General features: G+C 38.3%; 1 protein-coding gene across 4 annotated transcripts in view; it reads left to right on the top strand.

Annotated features, from left to right (window-relative positions):
- Window positions 1-1,512: 1,512 nt before the first annotated feature.
- LOC120305356 overlaps window positions 1,513-19,386 on the top strand; it is a 61,610-nt gene continuing 43,736 nt past the window's right edge. The window contains exons 1-3 of one of the 4 annotated variants that reach the window (XM_039337074.1): window positions 1,513-2,428; window positions 12,765-12,843; window positions 15,434-15,924. In XM_039337074.1, coding sequence (XP_039193008.1) covers window positions 2,360-2,428; window positions 12,765-12,843; window positions 15,434-15,924 — 639 coding nt within the window. In that variant the 5' untranslated portion in view covers window positions 1,513-2,359. The remainder of the gene's footprint in view (window positions 2,429-12,764; window positions 12,844-15,433; window positions 15,925-19,386) is intronic. The other 3 variants (XM_039337072.1, XM_039337073.1, XM_039337071.1) reach the window with 3 other exon arrangements.

The following is a 19,386-nucleotide window of genomic DNA, read 5'->3' on the forward strand; positions in this document are numbered from 1 at the left end:
AGCAATGGCTAAAAGCAGGAAAGTTGAAGAAAGAGATACAGAGACTAATTCTAGCTGCACAACACCAAGCCACTAAGAACAAATGCATACAATGCCATAATTGCGAAAACAGCAACAAACAGCAAGTGCCAGCTCTGAAAAGAAACTGAAGAAGTGGATTAGTTAGCTGTTGCAAGAAGATCGCAAACCGGTTACAAAGAATTGGCATGACAAAGTGTCAACAATGGAGCATTGGAAAATCTGCAAGAAATACCATTTGTCTGCAAGCAAGAACTGGTGAACTGGTGGGATCATAAAATACAGAAAATAATTGACAATGAAGAAGATGAAGTGCTCTGGAACTTTAAAATTCAAACATAGAGGCACCTGCCACATGACAGTACTTGGAGACAGCAGAATAAAAGAGAAAGAACTGGAGAGGATAACAAAATAGAAATAGAACGACTATGGCAAAAGAAAACAAACGTAATACCAATAGTAATAGGAGCTTTGAGTGCAATCCCAAAACAATTGGAGCACCAGTGGAACTTGATCGGCATTGACAAATTCACCATCAGCTGCAAAAGGCAGCTTTATTCGGAAAACAGCCTGTGAATATGTTTAATACCTTCAGAAATCTACCATCAGAAATCCACATCTACCTACTCCTTCAGAAGGATTCATTAGGCGGATAAAAGTCAGAACATCTGGATGACTGTGAGCTGAACCATAATAATAACTAGGATTTCTGGGAATTATAGTTCAACAAAAACATGTAGGGAACGGTTTCTGGAATTGGGTATGTCTAGTTTAATGAAGAAAAGGACAAAGGGTGACATGATAACAGTGTTCCAATATCTCAGGGGCTGCCACAAAGTAGAGGAAGTCCAGCTATTCTCCAAAGCACCTGAAGGCAACACAAGAAACAATGGATGAAAATTAATCAAAGAGAGAAGCAACCTAGAACTAAGGAGACATTTCCTGACAGTTAGAACAATTAATCAGTGGAACAACCTGCCTCCAGAAGTTGTGAATGCAACAACACTGGAAGTTTTTTAAGAGGCTGGACGGCCATTTGTCTGAAATGCTATAGGATTTCCTGTCTGAGCAGGGGGTTGGACTAGATGATCTCGAAGGTCCCTTCCAACTTTATTATTATTGTTGTTGTTATAATAATTACTACTACTACTATTACTATTATTACTATTATTATTAAGGTGCATATAGCTATAAATTCTCTATCTTTCTAGAATACGATAATATCCTTTCCTTTTTAAATATCCCAATGTTATTATGAATTAATACAATGGATTAATGAGAAGTGAGGGGGTTTCAGTCCTCAATTGGAGGACATAAAGCAAAGAGGGTGGTGATTAAAGTCTTTTATTTATTTATTTACTTTTTTAAAAAGTGCTAAAAGATGCACCGCATTTGTACAGAGCGAGACCCGTAAGGGAGAAACCCGAGACTGAACAGAAGGAAGAAGGAAACCTTGTAAGGATTCAATTCTGCATCGCTGGTTGGTTCTTGCGCTGCCAACCTCTTAACTTCCAGGGGGGGGGGGACGCTTTCAAATGGAGGAGATGCAGGACAACCTGGGTCTTCGCCTCCAGATCGGCAGCAACCTACTTGTGGGGAGAGAGGAAACGGCGGTACCTGCCCGGCTTTTGGTTTCCCTTTAAATGGAAACCCGGCCCCCTGAAATTGACATAGTCCGCCTTGGCTGTCCAATCGGCGGCGCCCGGTCTTCGGATCCTGTTCTTTACAAGTTTCACATAGCAAGAACGCCGAGGGGAAAGAGAGAGAGAGAGAGAGAGAGAGAGAGAGAGAGAGAGAGAAAGGCGGCCGCGCGCGCGCGAGGAGAGTGTGGAAAAAGGAAAGAGAAAGGAGACGGGAGGAAGGGCGCGCGAGAGCGACCGGCAATGTGCAGGAAAGGAAGAGAAAAGACATATTAGATCATGAGCATGAGCAGAGCTCCGGGCCTTAGTTTTGAAAGCTTTCTCATCTCCTGTTTAACTCTTTCGGCACCTAATGTCTTCTTGCCCTTTGGAATAGAAACCCTGCTAGCTGCTCTCGGGGTTTCTGCATTGGCGTCCTTTGCTGCAGCTTGGAGAAGCAAGACATTCGCCCTCTAAAAACAAAAAAAAACCCGTATTAGTTGTTTCAACGGAGCAGACGGGGGAGGAAGTCGTGCGTTAGCAACCAGATCCGGGATGTTATAGGGGTGCAAAAAGAAGAAAGGCGCAAGGTCGTATTTCTCGGTAGATCATATGCCACTCGAGCTACAAGTTGGGTGTACCTGCAAGTTGCTCAGCGCGACTGCACGCCCTTTAGATGCGAGCACGTCCTTAACTCTTCCCTGGCTCCTTGGATTTGTACCATGCTCAAGATCCTTACGAAGAAGCTCAGGAATCAAAGTTTGAATGAGATTCAGCCCTTCCAGTTGAAGGTAAGAAGAAGAAAATACACACGTACAAATCCCCAAGAAAGTGCATCTCCTAGTGGAACTTAGCGTTAGCTAAGAAGCCAGCAGGCATCATGTACAATCGGGGTGCGATTTCCCCCTGGCACTCCCGCTCGCTGGGAGATCTCAAGAAGGGAGAGCAGGTCTGCAGGCGAAGAAATCAGATCTGTTCCTTTGAATTCAACCTGTCCTCGATCGGTAGATAACTGTTGTGATAAAAGGCCTAACTGGAATACAAAGCCTTATATCGTGGTTATAGACTCCCTCCCCCCTTTTTTTTAAAGGTCGAGATATACCAGTTTCCCAGGGATATATTCATATTGTTGGGAAAGCTCCTTGTACTGTACTAGATGCTTTTGAAAAATTGAGCTGTGTTCTGCAAAACTAACATGTTTCAAGTACTGAGAAAAGCATCATCCTGAACGCTAAGACTAGCTTCTGTCTAAAAACTGTACTAAGGGTTGAATTGCATATCTCACCTAAGTTTCACCTAAGAGTTGGACTCATAAAATCAGCCTACCGTTGTAGATTGACTGCAGGCTGTGGGCCCTTTTCTTATTATTGAATGTTTGCTTTGGCATATAAAGTGGAACTGGATCTGAATCCAGCTTTTTACATTTTATCTTTATAGCTTTTAAAGCAAAGACAATGTACTTTTTCCTGTTCTGCAATCTGAATCCCCCTTCTCTACCCCCTTCACCCCTGTAATGAAATATAAATGTTAAATAGGATCGAATGCATATCCAAACTGCTTAGCAAAGCTCTTCCTGATATCATTAGAGCTTAGGACCATGATTATTATCTATATACTATATCTATATCTATATCTATATATATATGAAAAAAGTAACAATTGATCTCCTATTTAAGATTCTGTTACTGAGAAGCCTCTCTGAACTGTAAATCTAGAATGGGTTTGCAGTGTATTACATACCTGCAATATGTCACGATTTGGTTTTAAAGCATGTTGTGCTTCAAAGAATTAACTTTTTGTAAACCTGCCATAGATTCTTTTTAAATTAAAAACCTATTGGAGAAGTGGAGGAGAGTCCCATGCACAAGGAAGACATCTAATATTTTAAGGTCTTGGTTTTGCAACTTTTCTCTTCATCCCCCTTTGCATTTTCAAGTGATTCAAGTTACAGAAATATATCCAGTTGACCACTGACTGTATTTTGCAGCTGGCACTACTGGGTTTTTGGAGCCTCTGAAAAATAGGTATGTCAAATTTTGCAATATAAAAAACAGCAATCAGAAATAATGATGGTGCCCACTTGTTACAGGTACGTGCTTAGACATGCATTTGAATGAGGAAAATGGCTTCTTGCTTTCAAATGCTCTTGCATATCCAGCTGTGTAATAATTTCACTCATTCATATTGGCTGTATACTGTACATATTTTCTTGCTTTAATTTTTGCTGTATTTTGAATTCATTGATACATGGCTTGAGATTATGAAAGTTTTGTGTAGAAAACATTATTCTGTTTGGATGGGTCAATAGTAGTCCATGGAGGCATGGATGGTGATCTCAAAAGATTCCATATGTATGAATGGGGATCTCTAGCACTAACATCTTGGCATAATTGTTACCAATTTAGACAGATACACAGAAAGACTAGAGGACTGTGTTTGTTTATTCTCAATTTTTATAACATAAGATCTTAAAATAAAGCAATATCTTTGAGTCAGCCAGAGCTCTTATGGGGGATGACTGATTCTTTTGCCTCCAGTGAGACCAAGAATTATTGGGGTAGGAGGCTACTTACCGCAAAACTTGTATTTTGTTTTTGTGTTCCAAGATGTATATCCCACCCTCCCCCTGGATTGAAATATATTGTACTGTAACTCATTTTCTAAAAGCCAACAATTGAACTCTTGAAAAGCTAAGCAGATTTGGGCCTGGTTAGTATTTGGATAGGAGAACCCTGCAACATTCCAGAAGAAGACAGTGACAAACCATGGCGGTGTTATTGCCAATACAACTACATGGAAGTATCCATGAAGTAGAGGTTAACTTATAGAAGGAAACCTTTGTAAATTGCTCTATAAATATTAAATATTTGTTATAAAACATGCTTGACCCCCATATGGAACTGTCGCTCCCTTAATTTCCTCAAGGCAACATATCCTGAATACTAGGGGACATGTGCCAAGATACATGAGCTCCTGTCTGACTTGGCAGGGCAAAGAAGGCAGAAGGCCAATCTGCTGCTTCAGCTCTTGAGGCTGATGGGCATGGAACAATATTCCTTTATATTGTGAACTTCAACAAGTAACAGCCAATCAACCATTGTAAGAATGAACAAATAAGAAAGGAATTTAAAGTCAACCCTGCATTGGCCATGTGACAACAGAATAATTATCTGTTGCTAGTAGAACAGCTATTTCTTGTCTTGAAAAAGTTGTTTCTGAGAACCTCTGAAGAGCCTAGATGTGATGTAAGCCTGGAAGATGATACTTCCAAGCCTACTTTAGGCAACTTTTGCCACTTTGTGATTAAGCAGAATGAGGCAACTGTCTCATGCATTTGATTTTGTATATCAAAATGGTGACAGATTGTTATTGTTCTATGTTGGCTCCTGGTGAAGGAAGAAGAAGGCACTTGTAAGTAGCCTTATGAGTCAAAATAACTTACCTAATATCCAGTATTGTGCATACTGATGGGAGGTTCTGCTCTTGGTTGCTCTGGCTCAGTCAACAAAGGTTTTGGACTGCTTTTGCTATAAGCTGTGACCTTTCCCATTATTAATAGCAGAGTGTTTTCACATCTCTCCAATTCCCAGTCTGTTGAGTAATCTTTCCTGTGCAGTGACTATTTCTGCAGACTTCATTCTGGTTCATTTGCTGAGTTGAAGATAATTGGAACTGATTGTAGGAACAGAATATTAAGGTTTTTTTGTTTTGCCTGAGTTTCTTGATCTTTTAGTTGAATTCCAGGTAAATTTTTCATTCAACTGATGAAAGTCTTGTGTCTCTTGGATTCCCTTCTCTGTTTCTCTGAGAGGCCATATCTTTTTCTGTTTCCCTCACTCTTCACTCTTACCTCCTCCCCCCATTTAGGAAAGAATTTCCTGTCAGGAAAAAATTTCCTTGCTCTTGACTTCTATTGGAAGAAATGTTTGGCTTTCTTTAATATTTGTCAGGCACAGTATATTTCAAATGTCAAACATGTCATAGTCATCTTTTTAAAAGCAAGACATAGTTTTCATGGATATTATTACCTCATATTACTTGAAAGGTTACTTTTTCTGAAATACAATGCTAAAAAACTAGGTTATCTTCCTGAAGATTAGTCTTTGTCAATACGGCATTCTCCAGGTGGGTGGACATCAGTTCTCTGTATTCTTCAACCAGCATGAACATTTTTGAGAATGTTGAAGTCCACATATCTGGAAGAAAATCATATTGGAAAGGCTACCCCAGATAATATAGTCTGACATTCAGCTCTACTAATTGGATTTAGGCCATTGTTGGTTATTAATTGAAGTCATGATAACTAATAGTCTTCACCACATCATACATTCTGTAGGTGAATCAGGTTATTGATTCTCTGAAAAGGGTAAGAATGAAATCGCTCTCTGGATGAAAACGTGTATAGGTTGACCTATCACTTTTTAAGTTGCAACATATCTTGCTTCAGCTTGCTATGCCAGAAAAAAATATGAGTTGTATTCTTCTGTTACAAAGACTTTTGCAGTGGCTAGCCTATTAGTGCCTGGAAGCTGTGTTGAGGTTTATATCTATAGATTCTATCTGTGAAAGATTATGGAAATAGAGATGTTACCAATTACTTAACTTGCAGAATATTGAAAATTATTAAACATCATTAAGAGAGAACTTGCTTAGCCCAAATGTTTATTCAGCAGAATGAATTAATGCTATTGATAATTGCAGCTAGAGGAAAAGATCTTTAAACTCAGAAATACATTCTGTTCCTGGCATAAAGTATGTTTATTGTGAGACAAATATGTTTTGCAGACTTATTAATATTACTGAAGTTTATTTTTAATGGTCTCTAATTTATAATTAGCACCTTCACTCCCATGCTATTTAATCCAGTCTTATGATGCTGTTGTAAATTATGGGGTGGGAGGGAGGTGTTTGCAGAAAATATATACGATGTGTGAATGAATATATGCAGAAAATCTGAATATGAATCAGTGGCATCCTCAGCAAACCTCAGTGACACCAAAAAGACACGTGCTCAGTGTTATCATTACACAAATACCACCCTTTATTATTTTCTTCCAACTTTTATTCTTTTTTCTTTTTAGTTTGTATTATTTTTCACTATTGTAATTAAAGCTTTTAATAAAATTATTAAAAAATAACACCATTGTGCAATTGCAAGTACATAAGTCATGACATTTGTGTGACAAAGTTATTATACAAGCTTTAATATTTGCCTCCCAGTCACCTGTCCCAGAGACACCTGGCTATGAGCTACATCTTCAGTTCTTGAACTTTGTGGAAATAGATTTTGAAATTAGCCATCCTTATTCTTTATTTCAATTCATTTCAACTTGTAGGGCCGCCCATCTCAAATGCAGGACTATGGTCAGATAAAATATTTAAAAACAAGATAAAAACCACATAACAAAATTATAAATAATATAGCAGCCAAGAAAAGCCAACCAATAACAATAATTAACACTGTCTAGATATGGATTGAGCCATACATCCAGGGCCCCGGGGTTGACAATAAAACCAGATTTTCAAGGCCATACCCTATCAACATCACAAGTAATCTGATTTTTTTCCAAGGTATATGTTCCACGTAACTATTCTCTATTCCTCTGTTTCATTGTACTATTTTAAAAAGAGGTATAAATAATATCTTCATTGCATAAATATCATGGTTTCAGTATGGATGAAACTAATAGCTGCTAATGCTGCTTGTAGCTTTCTCAAGGCTGCAGGATAGATGGACTGTATGATTATTTGATTATTTTTGTCTGTCAGGATTGACAAATAATATGGAAGGCTAAATGTGATTGGCTATTTGGCGGTTAGAGTATAGTGCAAACACAAGCTCTTGGATTTATTTAGTAAGCCATTGCTCTGTTAATTAAGGGCTACAGTGCTATGTGAATGAAGGTCTAGGTTCCCAAATCAAGATTTTCTGTAAACTATGGAGGTACATATAATTTGTAATTAAAGATATAATAAATAAAATATTCTTCGGAGAGAGGCACATCATGGGATTTTACAAGGATTTTTTTTACAAATTATTTATAATTAAGAGTCAGCATTACAGTGTTCAAGTTTGCTGCTCACCCCAAATTATTTATTATGGTTCAAACAAAAAGGTGATTTCATTTGGGGTGTATGTGTGGAAGTGCTCAGTTCTCTACATAGTTTGTTTGTGGGCTTTCCAGAGACTTCCACAGTGGAACCAGGATGCTGGAATAGATAAGATTCTGGCCTGATCTGGCACAGATCTTCTTACATGTTCATATCCTTAACAGTGGCTACATTAATGTAATGGGGCAATTGTTTGCACATTATGCTAAATCAAAAAGAAACCCATTCCTTATTCATAGGTTTCACTGTTAATAAGAGCGGCAGTTTTCTTGCGCTTCTGCTTCCAAATTTGGGAGAAAGAGTCAATGGTAAAAGTGCCTTAAACATTTTGACTTTTCTTCGTCTGGTTTCATTATTTCATGCTTGGATGGCAAAAATGACTATTGCATTCAAGGAAACTTAAGCATTTGCTGTCTTGAGTGGGAGCAAAAAATGTTTGAAGGAATGAGAACGACTGCTAGAGTCTATTCCTCAATTGTTGGGTTTGAAGACACAGCTATCATATAAAGAATTATATGCAAAGTCCTTATTTAAAGTTGTAAGTTTTAAAAAAATATTTCTGGTTTCTTAAGATACCATGCTTGGAAATGTTTCTGTCTTAGCTCATTGGGGTTGCTGGAGTGACTGTTGGTAAAAATATATATATACATTACCCGCCCTCTTATGTATTATGTAAAAGACTTATCACAAAAAAAAATGAGGAGAGAAGAGGAAGACGCTAATTTTTAAAAGTTACGGAAATTAACATTGAAAATGTTTAGGGAGAGGCGTGTCATAGAGGTGGTTTCCTGAGAAAAAGAAATAGTTTTGATGAAATAGCTCTATTGAGTCATTCAGTGTGAAAAATGTAGTATCTTTGCTAATTCCTTCTGTGGTATGCCTATTTTAACTGATGCAGCTTTGGGGAACTAGTATTTGGTGAAGCCCATGAGACATCTCAAGTCTATTCAAATGAAATATCCCAATCTCTTGTTGCTACTGGTTTTATCTTTGGAAGAATATCTGTTTTTCTGCTTATATCGTTTAATGAGTTGGAGTGAAACTGCATCTTCTCTGCCAATGAGGAGAGTCTGACAACAGAAAACCACCTTACTTTAACACCATAGAACTGAGGATATAATGGATTCTTAATTCCTAGCTAGACACTCTTTGAGATGTCACATAGTTTACTCTCTTTCTCTAGTGAGAACAACACAAAGCAATGAAGTTGTAGATGTATTACATTTAAAAATTTATCTGTATGAAAATCTAAGTTATCTGGAGAATTTTAGTATATAAAATATTATATAATCTTTTTGGAGAAGATAAAGATGTAAATTAAGGCCTGATCGCAATATTTGTTTTTTAGAAAAAAGTGTTAGATTCAAAGTTGCAATAAATGCATGAATTATCCACAAAATGTGGAAATGAATCAGCACTAAGCCAGACTAAAAGTAGAAAGCTGGATAGTGTCATTTCTACCCATCCAGAAAATTTAGACATCAGAAATATCTGATGAAATATCTCTGGTGAAGAGAAGAAAGGAGATACTAGAATAGTGTCCTTGTCTGATATCCAGACAACATGAGCTTTCTACAATTAAATTTAACATGTTGAACAGTGTTTGGTAACATTGACATTCTTGTATACAATGTCATGTGCTTTCTACAGTTTTCTACAATTAATGTACCTTTTTAGCAGCTGTTAAACTAGGCAGAAACTGTAATGTAAACAGAATATGGAACTGGAAAGCACACAAATCTTGTCTTGGTTTCTGAGCTAAATAGCATTTATTAAAATACTTTCTGAGCATCATGAAAAAAGAACATACTTGATAATATGTGAATTTCAATTAAACATTTTACATATCTGTGGTTTTTATATTCTTTTAGTTTTCTCCCTTCAGGATTATTAAACAATGAGTTAAAAACCCTCTCTATCTCTTTATATTATAAGCCTCTAGGAAAACTGCAGGCTCCCAGAACTGCTAGTCCTTGCATAAGATTTGCAGCTTTTGTGAGCCAGAGATGAACTGTGTAGCCCTGAAGTAGTAATTATTCTTTGAAACATGGAGATAATATTAATATTGTTGCTAATATACTTCATAGTGTTTCTGTTGAGCATACCAGTGATTATGTAAATAAAAGAGTCCTACTGTATGTACCACCTAATCATTTCACTCTTAGCATACTTCCAGATTTTATTTATTTATTTATTTATTTGGGCAGATAACATTTAAAGTAGTATCAATATGAATAGTAGCAATCAAGGTAAAACCAATTACCACAAATCAATAACTTCATGGTTCTCCAACCAATAGTTAGTGCAATAACATGCATACTATACCGTAATTTATTTCATAAAATGGAGAAGTGGCAGTAAATGGGAGGGTTGTTAGGAATATTCTAACCTTGACAAAGAATCAAGAGACAGCTAGAGCACTGCTTTCAGTCGGGTTTCAGGCCTTTTTATGGGATAGAGAGAGCATTGGTCACACTTGTAGATGATCTCTGGTGGGAACAGGAGGGGGGTACTGCATCCATCTTTGCTCTTCTTGACTCTCAGCAACTTTTAATTCTATTGACCATGATATCCCTTTGGGCCCTCTTTAGGAGCTGGGGCTGGACAGTGCAGTTTTATGCTGGTTCAGTTCCTTTCTTCAAGTCCTGTCCCAATCAGTATTGATAGGGAGTGAGAGGTCCAGCCCATGGCCGTTACTTTGTGGCATGCTGCAGGGCTCGGTATTTTTTTTAACATACATGTATAATAAAACTGCTGGGTGAGATCATCCAACATCATGGGATGAGGTATCATCAATAAACTGATGATACCCAACTTTAAATCTCCATCCCTGGTGATACAAATGATGCTGTAACTGCCCTCTTGCAATGTCTGGGGGCTGTAAGGGATGGGGACAACAAGCTGAACCCTGGTAAGACAGAGTGGCTGTGGATTCAAGGGGCCTCTGGATCTGGGAATTTATCATCTGGATAAATCTGAATGGGGTTGCACTGCTACACAGACAGACCCAATGAGCAATTTGGGGGTTCTCCTAGACTTGCGAGTCCTGCTCAAATAGCAAGTAGCAGCCATGTTGTGCACCAATTGTGCCATTTCCTGGCTTGTGAGGCCCTGTGCCCAGTCACTCATGCCCTGGTCATCTCCAAATATATTGAAGAGTATTCAGAAGTTACAACTGGTGCAGTATACAGCAGAGAGGACAGTTTTATAGCCCCCTTGGGTGGCCCATGTGACACTCTGTTATGCAAGCTGCTCTGGCTGCCAATTTGCTTCTGGATCCAATTCAGGGTGTTGGTCATTACCTCTAAAGCCCTTTATGGCATGGATCCAGGGTATCTGAGTAACTGTCTTTCTCTGATGGGACTAACCTGCTCTACCCATTCCAGCCTACTTCGGATCCCATCATCCAAAGAATTTCAGTTGGGAGGTCCAGGAAAAAAGCCTTTTCTGATGTGGCTCCTCCCACCCTCTGGAATATTCTTCTTTGGTAGGTGAAATCCACCCCCACACTCCTTCTGGAAGAGCCTAAGAACTTGGCTATGCTGCTTGGCATGGGGCCCCAACAGGGGCCTACTAAACTAGGAATGACTGATTGGGTAGCAATGATACTTACGCCAAGGCCTCCCATCATCTTGGTTTTTATAACCTTTTAACTTCTCTATTCAATTTTTCTAATTTAAATGGTATTTTAGCACTTTTTAACTTTTTATTATATTGTGAGCTGCCCAAAGTCATTGTTATCAGTAACGTGGCGTGTCATAGAAATTTAATAGATAAAAATAAATTTAGATTATTAGCAAAGCCATTGTATAGTACTCATTCGTTTTTTGGCAGGGGAAGAGACCAATAAATTGTAACAGAATGAGATAGCAGCAAACTTGGGCAAAGGGAACAATTTCTTAAGATGTTTCAAATGACAGAACAGATCAGTTGTTTATAATACTAATGAGATTTTTAAGTGGTTATTATGGTTTTTTGACATTCCAATCTGGATTTCAAGGAATAGCAGAGATGATAGGAAGCCACCAGTGCACACTGTTACTAAAAAAGCTAAGGAAAGAAGGGACAGATGAACAATGTAGATTTCCTTTGGAGGTTCTTGAAAGAAATATGCATATAATATGGCAAAATACTTTCCATCAGTTTTCCCCAAGCTGCAGTTGTCCTCAGTCATCACGTCTGTTAGGAAGCTGCAAAGTTGGGGAGGCTGCACTGAGATGCAACAATTACCCAACTTTCAGATTTTGGGGCTGGATCTGTATGTGTGTTTCTAGTGTACAGCATGTAGATATACTTTACAAGTTTAACATTCCAGGGAACATTCAACTAATTGCATAACAATACAATACAATACTAAAAATGTTAGAGTAGTTTGTTATAACACCCCCCCCCTCCCAATATAGTAAATTAGAATGCCTGATTGAATAAGAATATGTGCTTGGTGATGAACAGGTTTTTACAATTGAACTGCTTTAGGGAGGTTAGTCCACAGGTGTGTCACTGGAGCCAAGAGAGTCCTTCAGTTGTCAAATACATACCTCTGATAAGGAAACAGAATTTTACCTAATGTGAATAATGTTGTTTATGTACAGATTTTACTGATGTCTGTGCAGACAGCAGGAGATGCAAGTGTTGGTTTTCATGTTAGGAATGCCAAATTGAGTGCATTATTTGCAGATTTTCTTATGAGTGAGTCTGCTCTGGACCTCTCAAACTACATAATAGGTGATTTAGAAGCCATTGGATTTCTCTCTTCTCCAAAATTGGCTATGGGGCTCTCTCCCTCTTGGATATCAAATAATTTTGAATGCATCATATGCAGAAAAGGAGAAGTTGAAAAGAACTTGCTGAAACAAATATTTCTGTTAAGATTTTTTTTTAATGTAAAAAAATGAGATTAATTTGGGTATGACTATGCATTCATAAAGAAATGCGTTTGAAAATTAAACAGGCGATTAAAATTTGCCAGTTGCACATTTCATGTTGAATGATTTTAAAATATGCATTTGCTCCTAGATTTCCTACACACCAAGTGATGAGGAAGACAGTGATGATTCTGAGGGAGAGAACCAGGAACTTGCTCAGATTGACAGAGGTAAAGCATTCCAGTATTTAGAAAACCTACTAAGAATATTAGTGTTAAACGTGCATTGTAATTTCCAGGTATTTGCTTTCTAGTTGCAGGTCTGTCAACTTTTATTACAATTTATATAATCCTATCCCGTAAGGGTAATTTCACCTTCCCTGAAACTAAGAATTTCCTGTCCAGCAGTCTTCTCAAATTTGATGCCTTCCAGATCTTGTTGAAGTCTTATTAACTCTGGCTAGCATGAGCAGTAGTCAAGATGAATGGGTTAACTAGACAACCCATGACCCCTGGGGTCATTCTTTCAGAGGTATTTCCTTACCAGATTCCTCAATGCCTTCAGCAATGCCACGAGTTTCTAATGTTCTGCTTCACTGGAAAAGTTAGGATACCTTCAGAGATGTATTTGCTTTGAAAGTAGCCCACATTTAACTGTATAATATAGTCAAACATCAACACAGGAAATGTTTTATGACATTTTTTATTATTTCTTATTTCTTATTATTTTTTATTGTGGGCACACTGGCACACATTAAAAATGAAATTCTGTTGCCTGCTCTCAAAAATGTACACATACATAACACATATATAAACATGCTATATACAACATGTATATACTGTACCTACACCCTTATATATAAATACATATAAATATTAATCACTGTCCATCTTGAATACATAGTGGAAAGAGGAAGCTTGAGAGTTTACAAGGTTAATACTGTATGGAACAAAACTGTATCTGAATCTGGATGTTCTGCTTCGAATACCACAAAGCATCCTCCCAGAAGGTAACAAAGAAAACAGGTTGTGAAGAGGATGTGTAGTGTCCCAGACAATCTTGCGGACCCTGCTCAAGCAACGCTTAATGCTATGTCCTGTATAGAAGGGAGTGAACTGCTAATAATCTTTTCTGCCATCCTCACCATTCTCTGCACCGCCTTCCTGTCTGAAGCAGTGATGCTTCCCCTCCAGACTGTAGAGTGTACATCACTATAGAGTGTAGACTGTACACCACTATAGAGTGATGTACAAGGGCAGGCTGCTTGATTTTATTCTTGGAACAATGAAGTTAAATCGGGGTGATAGATGATGATGGGAGCAATAATAGCCAGTAAGCTTTATGAGTGGTTGGGAATTCTGCTGTGGATCTTGCTCCAAATTTGAGAAACTCTGTGGTCCTATGATCTTTGCTAGGATATGGCCACTTTTATATGCCCTGTTTTGAGATCCTTCTGCTGGTGAACCTCTTCACGTGAGGGTAGTAATGATAGCTGTAGGAGAGATTAGCTAAAATTGCTGTTTCATTCTACCAAAAGCAAATTCTGTTAGGTCAGTGTACTTGCTATTTGTGATACAACCTGAGATACAATCGTTGACAGAATTTGCACATCATGCTAAGTCATGGTTTGTGTCGACATGGTATACAAATTAAATTATAATTGGCTGTGTTTATGTGTGGGTGCTTCAACACTGGAGGCTTTCAAGAAGAGACTGGACAGCCATTTGTCTTAAATGGTATAGTCTCTCCTGCCTGAGCAGGAATTTTGACTAGACAACTTCGAGGTCCCTTTCAACTCAGTTATTCCAAGTTCTAACTATGGGCTACAAGTTATATTTGTTGGTTAGACCCAAATCATTAAGTCTAATTCAAGTTAATCACATTACATATTGGCACTACATGTTACCCAAATTAATATGGATTGGATGGTTGTTGTTTTTTTTCCCCTTTTTGGTAAGATACTAAAGTAATATAAGATTTTGTCTGCCATGGACACGTAGACTGGTCAGAAAGTACTGGAGCACTTTGTCAGTAGGTACATGTGGTATATGAGTTCTGAATTGTACAGAGCTACTAGTTGAGTACTCAAAATAGACCCTGCTTCTACTCTTACTTTCTTCCAGCCTATAGAAATGTAGCCTTTTTTTTCATTACATTTCACTCATACTGTGATAATGACTTTACACAGCTTACATAGCTTTTTTCTATTTATCCTTAATGTGTACTGTCCCCATCTCCTCCTCACGAATTAATCTTGGTTCTTCCTCTGTACAGAGTTCTGTTTTCAAGGAACTTGTCTATGGAGATTCTCAGTCATCTAGGTCATGGTTGTCCCAAAGGTGCTTTTTCAAGAGGCAACTGCAGTCAACCTGAACACAGATGGCTACAAGGCCAAAGTGAACAGTCTTTCAAAGGAACTACTACATAGGAGACTCTGAAGAGAGATCCCACCAGCAGTTATAAGAAAAAGGTCATTGATTTCTTACAACACCAAAATCCAGTTGCCTCTTGAAAAAGCACCATTGGCATTTTCAAGGGACTTCAGTTATTTGTAGCTGATTGAGTCTTAGTGGGTCCTAGATAATAAGAGTGTCCTTCGCCGTGTGAGTATGCCAGTTCTTCTTAAATACAGGAACATTCACCTTCCTGATGATTTCAGAAGTGCTCAACTATCCTGCCTGTTGCCATTCTTAACTCCTTCCAGTGTCTGGGTTGAAGGACCTATTTGATAGAAGGAGTGGAAATGGGATTACTGTTTTTAAATCACTATGTAAGGCTGCGTTAAGATCTTCTCTATCACTGTTTTAAATATTTTCCCAGAGAGAAGACGGAATTGCACCTTGACTCCCTTGGCAACCAATCAACAGCAAAATCAAGAAAATCAGTGCTGCAAAGTGCGGGCCCATTTTCCTTCTGGGCTGGATCACCATAGCTCTGAAGAAGAGTTGGAATGTATCACCCGTGAATTTGCTGCTGAGAAACGGAAGTGGTCTCAGGTCAGCAGGTTTGGCTGCTGCAGTGACAGCTGTAATACCTCCTCCAGTGATGAGGACGTAAAGACCTTGTGTGGCAAATCCTTCCGACCAGTCGTCGAAGCTGTGGAGGGTTTGCGTGCCAGTACCAGCCCAGTGCTCTTCAGTGCCTCACCTCCTAAGAGACTGCAGTCCTTGGTACGGACCACATCATCCCGGCCTATAATTTTTACAAGCGTTGGAGGCAGCTTTGAGCAAGGCATGCCATGTAAACGACACCGACAGGGCTATGGTGACAAAGTCGGGAGACCCAGTCTTGATCTGGAAAAAATGCAGCAAGTAAGGCAATGTTGCATCAAATGATACTCATATTTAGTCATACACATGGTAGATCTTGGAAAGATGTGATAGAAAAAGACTTTTCAAAGTTTTTTATCCACTTGGTAGGCTAATAGTGTTGGCTTTTTATGCTGTTGGATTTTGAATGTTTTCATTCAGCTTGATCTCTTGTACCTGCTTTCTATTCTCAGAATTATTTGTTATTGGAGCAGTTTCCATGCTGACTCTGTTTTCATTAGAAACCAGGGCACAACTTTCCTGCTTTTGATTGCATATCATAATGATTTAAGAGCAGTGATTTCTTTTTCAAAAATGAGAACATAACAGTGGAGTAAAGGCTTTATTTCTACCCAGTCATTTATTTCGAGAAAGTCCAACATTGCAAGGTAAATGGTTAATATAGCAAATGATATGGATGATCTTTCTATCTCCTGGAGTCAGTGGTTGGATTTCACTTTTGGTTTTGGCTTAAAATGATATGCGAATCCACCCAGTATGGGTTGTTCAACAAACCATGGTTTAAACAAATAGAGTGTTGTGGGTTTATGTGGGATAAGGCAGATTCCTGTGCTATTCTGCCACTGACTCTATTCTTTATTTTGATGTTTTCTTTTTTAGAACACTTCATATTCTGTACCTCTTAAGTGTCATCAACTGAAGCCATTGTCCTGCTGTAATGAGTTGGAAGAAGCAGCTGCCCCTTTTGCTTGTCATGCTAGGCTGCTTGTACTTTTGCAGAGGGGTATTTGTGTCAATATGTGTATTTCTTTGCATTTGGCTGCCATCCCATCTTTTCATTTCATTTCTTTTTTCTTTTTTAATAATTGGGCTGAAATGGCTTGGCTTGTGTTTCAAGGCACCAGTACATCTACAGTGTATTGAATAGTCTCCCTTGCAGCCCTTCAATAGTACTTGGACAATGTCCTAATTACATCCTGGACCTGCTGCCAGCCATATGCATTTTAACGAGGGCTTTGTGATTGTGTCCCAGAAAGAACAGGGTCATGTCTGGCCTTTGGCAAGTGTGCAGCCTCTTCTTTTCATGGTACCCATTCAGAAGTATTGTCAGGCAAAAGGCAGATGGGGGTGCCTGTGTGTGGTAGGCAAAGTGCTTTGATTGCTCAAGGTGCCAGCAGTCAGATAGAGAGCAGAGCGAACCAGCTGCAACCATTATAGATGTACAGAAGATTGGAGTTCGATACTGTAGCCTATCACAGATAATTTAGAAAAGTTTCATCTGTCAAAAATCCTTTTTTGATACGATTTCTGGGAACTAATTCCAGAAATTCATCAGAGGCCCTACTGAGCACTTGAACCGGCTCTTAAGAGATTATGGTTGTTGGTGTTGATCTGTAGAGCAAGTAGATGAAGAAGGACCAAAAACAAATATTTAATGGCCCTTTAGCTGCAAAGTTGTCCTCTCTGCTCAAAACCCCCCCACCCCAACAAATAAACATAAATCAAAACCCAGCTGGATCTTCTTATAGGCATGACAGGAGGTTATTCTTGAAAAGGTAGAGTTTTCACAATAAGCAAAATGATTGCATTGAATGCCAAAGCAAAAGGACCTGCTGAACTCTCAGTGCTTTCCTTTTGATGAACAAGTCCCACTAACTGAACTCAGTAGTACACATTGACTGAAGTAGAACTAAAATAATGAGAAATAATACAGAAAGGGTCAGCATGATTTCACATTTTGCAGAATGTAATAGTAGAAACACTTAGGGTGGCAGTTCACCCCTTTCTCAAGTTTTTTTTTAGCCACAAATGCTTGGTGTTTGGAGAATAAACAAGTTGCAAGTGAAATAGCATATTCTGGAGATAAGCAGAGACAAGAGTATTTCCACATGCCTTTATTGGGAGGGAATCGTGTATTCTATTTTCCTGAGGATCGAGCTTTGTAGCATTTGCCCTTCTTTCCTTAGAAATTTACTCAACAAAGGAAAGAGCACCATGACTCAATTGTACCTCTCAGCTTCTCTTATTTCAAATTTACAATGAAAAATCAACATGAAATCATAAATTCTTCAGAAGACTCCATCAGACATCATCTAAATCAGGGGTGTCAAACTGCCGGCCTGTGGGCCAGTTTCATCATACCGGAGTCGCGCCTACCCCATTGCCGGCTATGGCGAAAAAGCTCCGATACTTCGCGCGACGTCACATGATGTCGCGAGTTTGACATGCCAGGTCTAAATCAATCAATCAGTGGAGAGGTTATTCAAGGTTTGTAGAAGAATTTATAAAAGTTGCTTTTGAGACAATATTGATTGCCTTGTTGAGCTTCAATTTGTTAAAAGATCAGGTCTTTTTAGATATTGAATACCAAAACTTCACCCAATCTGAACATAAAAATCTTGTGAGATTTAGTCATTTTTGTAAGATTTCAGACAATTCAGTTTTATTTGTTTTTAAATTTGAGGGTTCTATCGATACGGGAGACTTAAAATGTTGAGTTTTCAGAATAGAGAAACACAGCTGTTGCTTTAGAATGATGTTTCTCAGCTTTGGTTGGGAAACAAATGTGCTGGCTGGGGAATTCTAGGTTTTGAAGTCCAGACATCTTAAAATTGCTGAGGTTGAGAAGTACATCTTTAGATTATAAGAAGATACCTACCTACCTCCAATTATTTGCTTGTCTAACTTAATGAGGAAAGGGTCTTTCTCACTGCCTGTAGACTGATACTAAATGAGAATGCTCTAGATTGATCCTAACTGCTTTTACTTGCAGTATACATTTTCTTTGCTTGAGCTGTATAAAGCCTTGTTCATTGCAACTTTTATACTGTTGTATAGACAAATCTGAATTTATCTTGTATGCTCTCTTCTCTTCTCACCTCCAGTTCATTTGTGGTTCTGTCCCCAAAAGTATAATGAGATCATTCAGTGGACTGTCCCTTTTACAGACTGCAGATATTGGTTTGTTTCTTAATCTGCCCTGTTAGATTCTACTTCCTGAGATGCAAGGCTAAGGGTTGAGCAGGGTATAGGATTGTGAAGAAATAATTTCATTCAGGAGTTTGTATGAGGGTTTGGATCTGCATCATTTTCAAAGGGGGCTGAAGAATCTTGGGTCTATATGGATGGATAATTTCAGACAGATGAAAGTTCACTTGTTCCTTTTCTTGCAATCCAAGTCTTTTCCCCTCATTAGTTAGTTGTTGCATATGTAAGCAGAATTTTAATAGGGGGAATAGTTGGGGAATAATAATTGGGGGAAAGGGGTGTCTGTTAAATCCAAATGTTCATTAAGTCCAAATTTATATAACTCTGGTAAATTTATGTAAATTATACAATGTTATGTATTTATGCATTATATAATGTATGTAAAATTTACTAAAATTATGCCAATTTGCATAAATTGTCTAGCCTGATTTGCCAAACAGACTCTTCTGTTATTTGAGGGAGACATCCAAAGTCAAATTTTGTGGAATTTGAAGTGTTACCCAACAGCATTTTTGG

This window comes from Crotalus tigris, unplaced genomic scaffold (genome assembly GCF_016545835.1).
Source record: "Crotalus tigris isolate CLP2741 ecotype Arizona unplaced genomic scaffold, ASM1654583v1 scf7180000017668.6805642782:7212621, whole genome shotgun sequence".
NCBI lineage: Eukaryota > Metazoa > Chordata > Lepidosauria > Squamata > Viperidae > Crotalus > Crotalus tigris.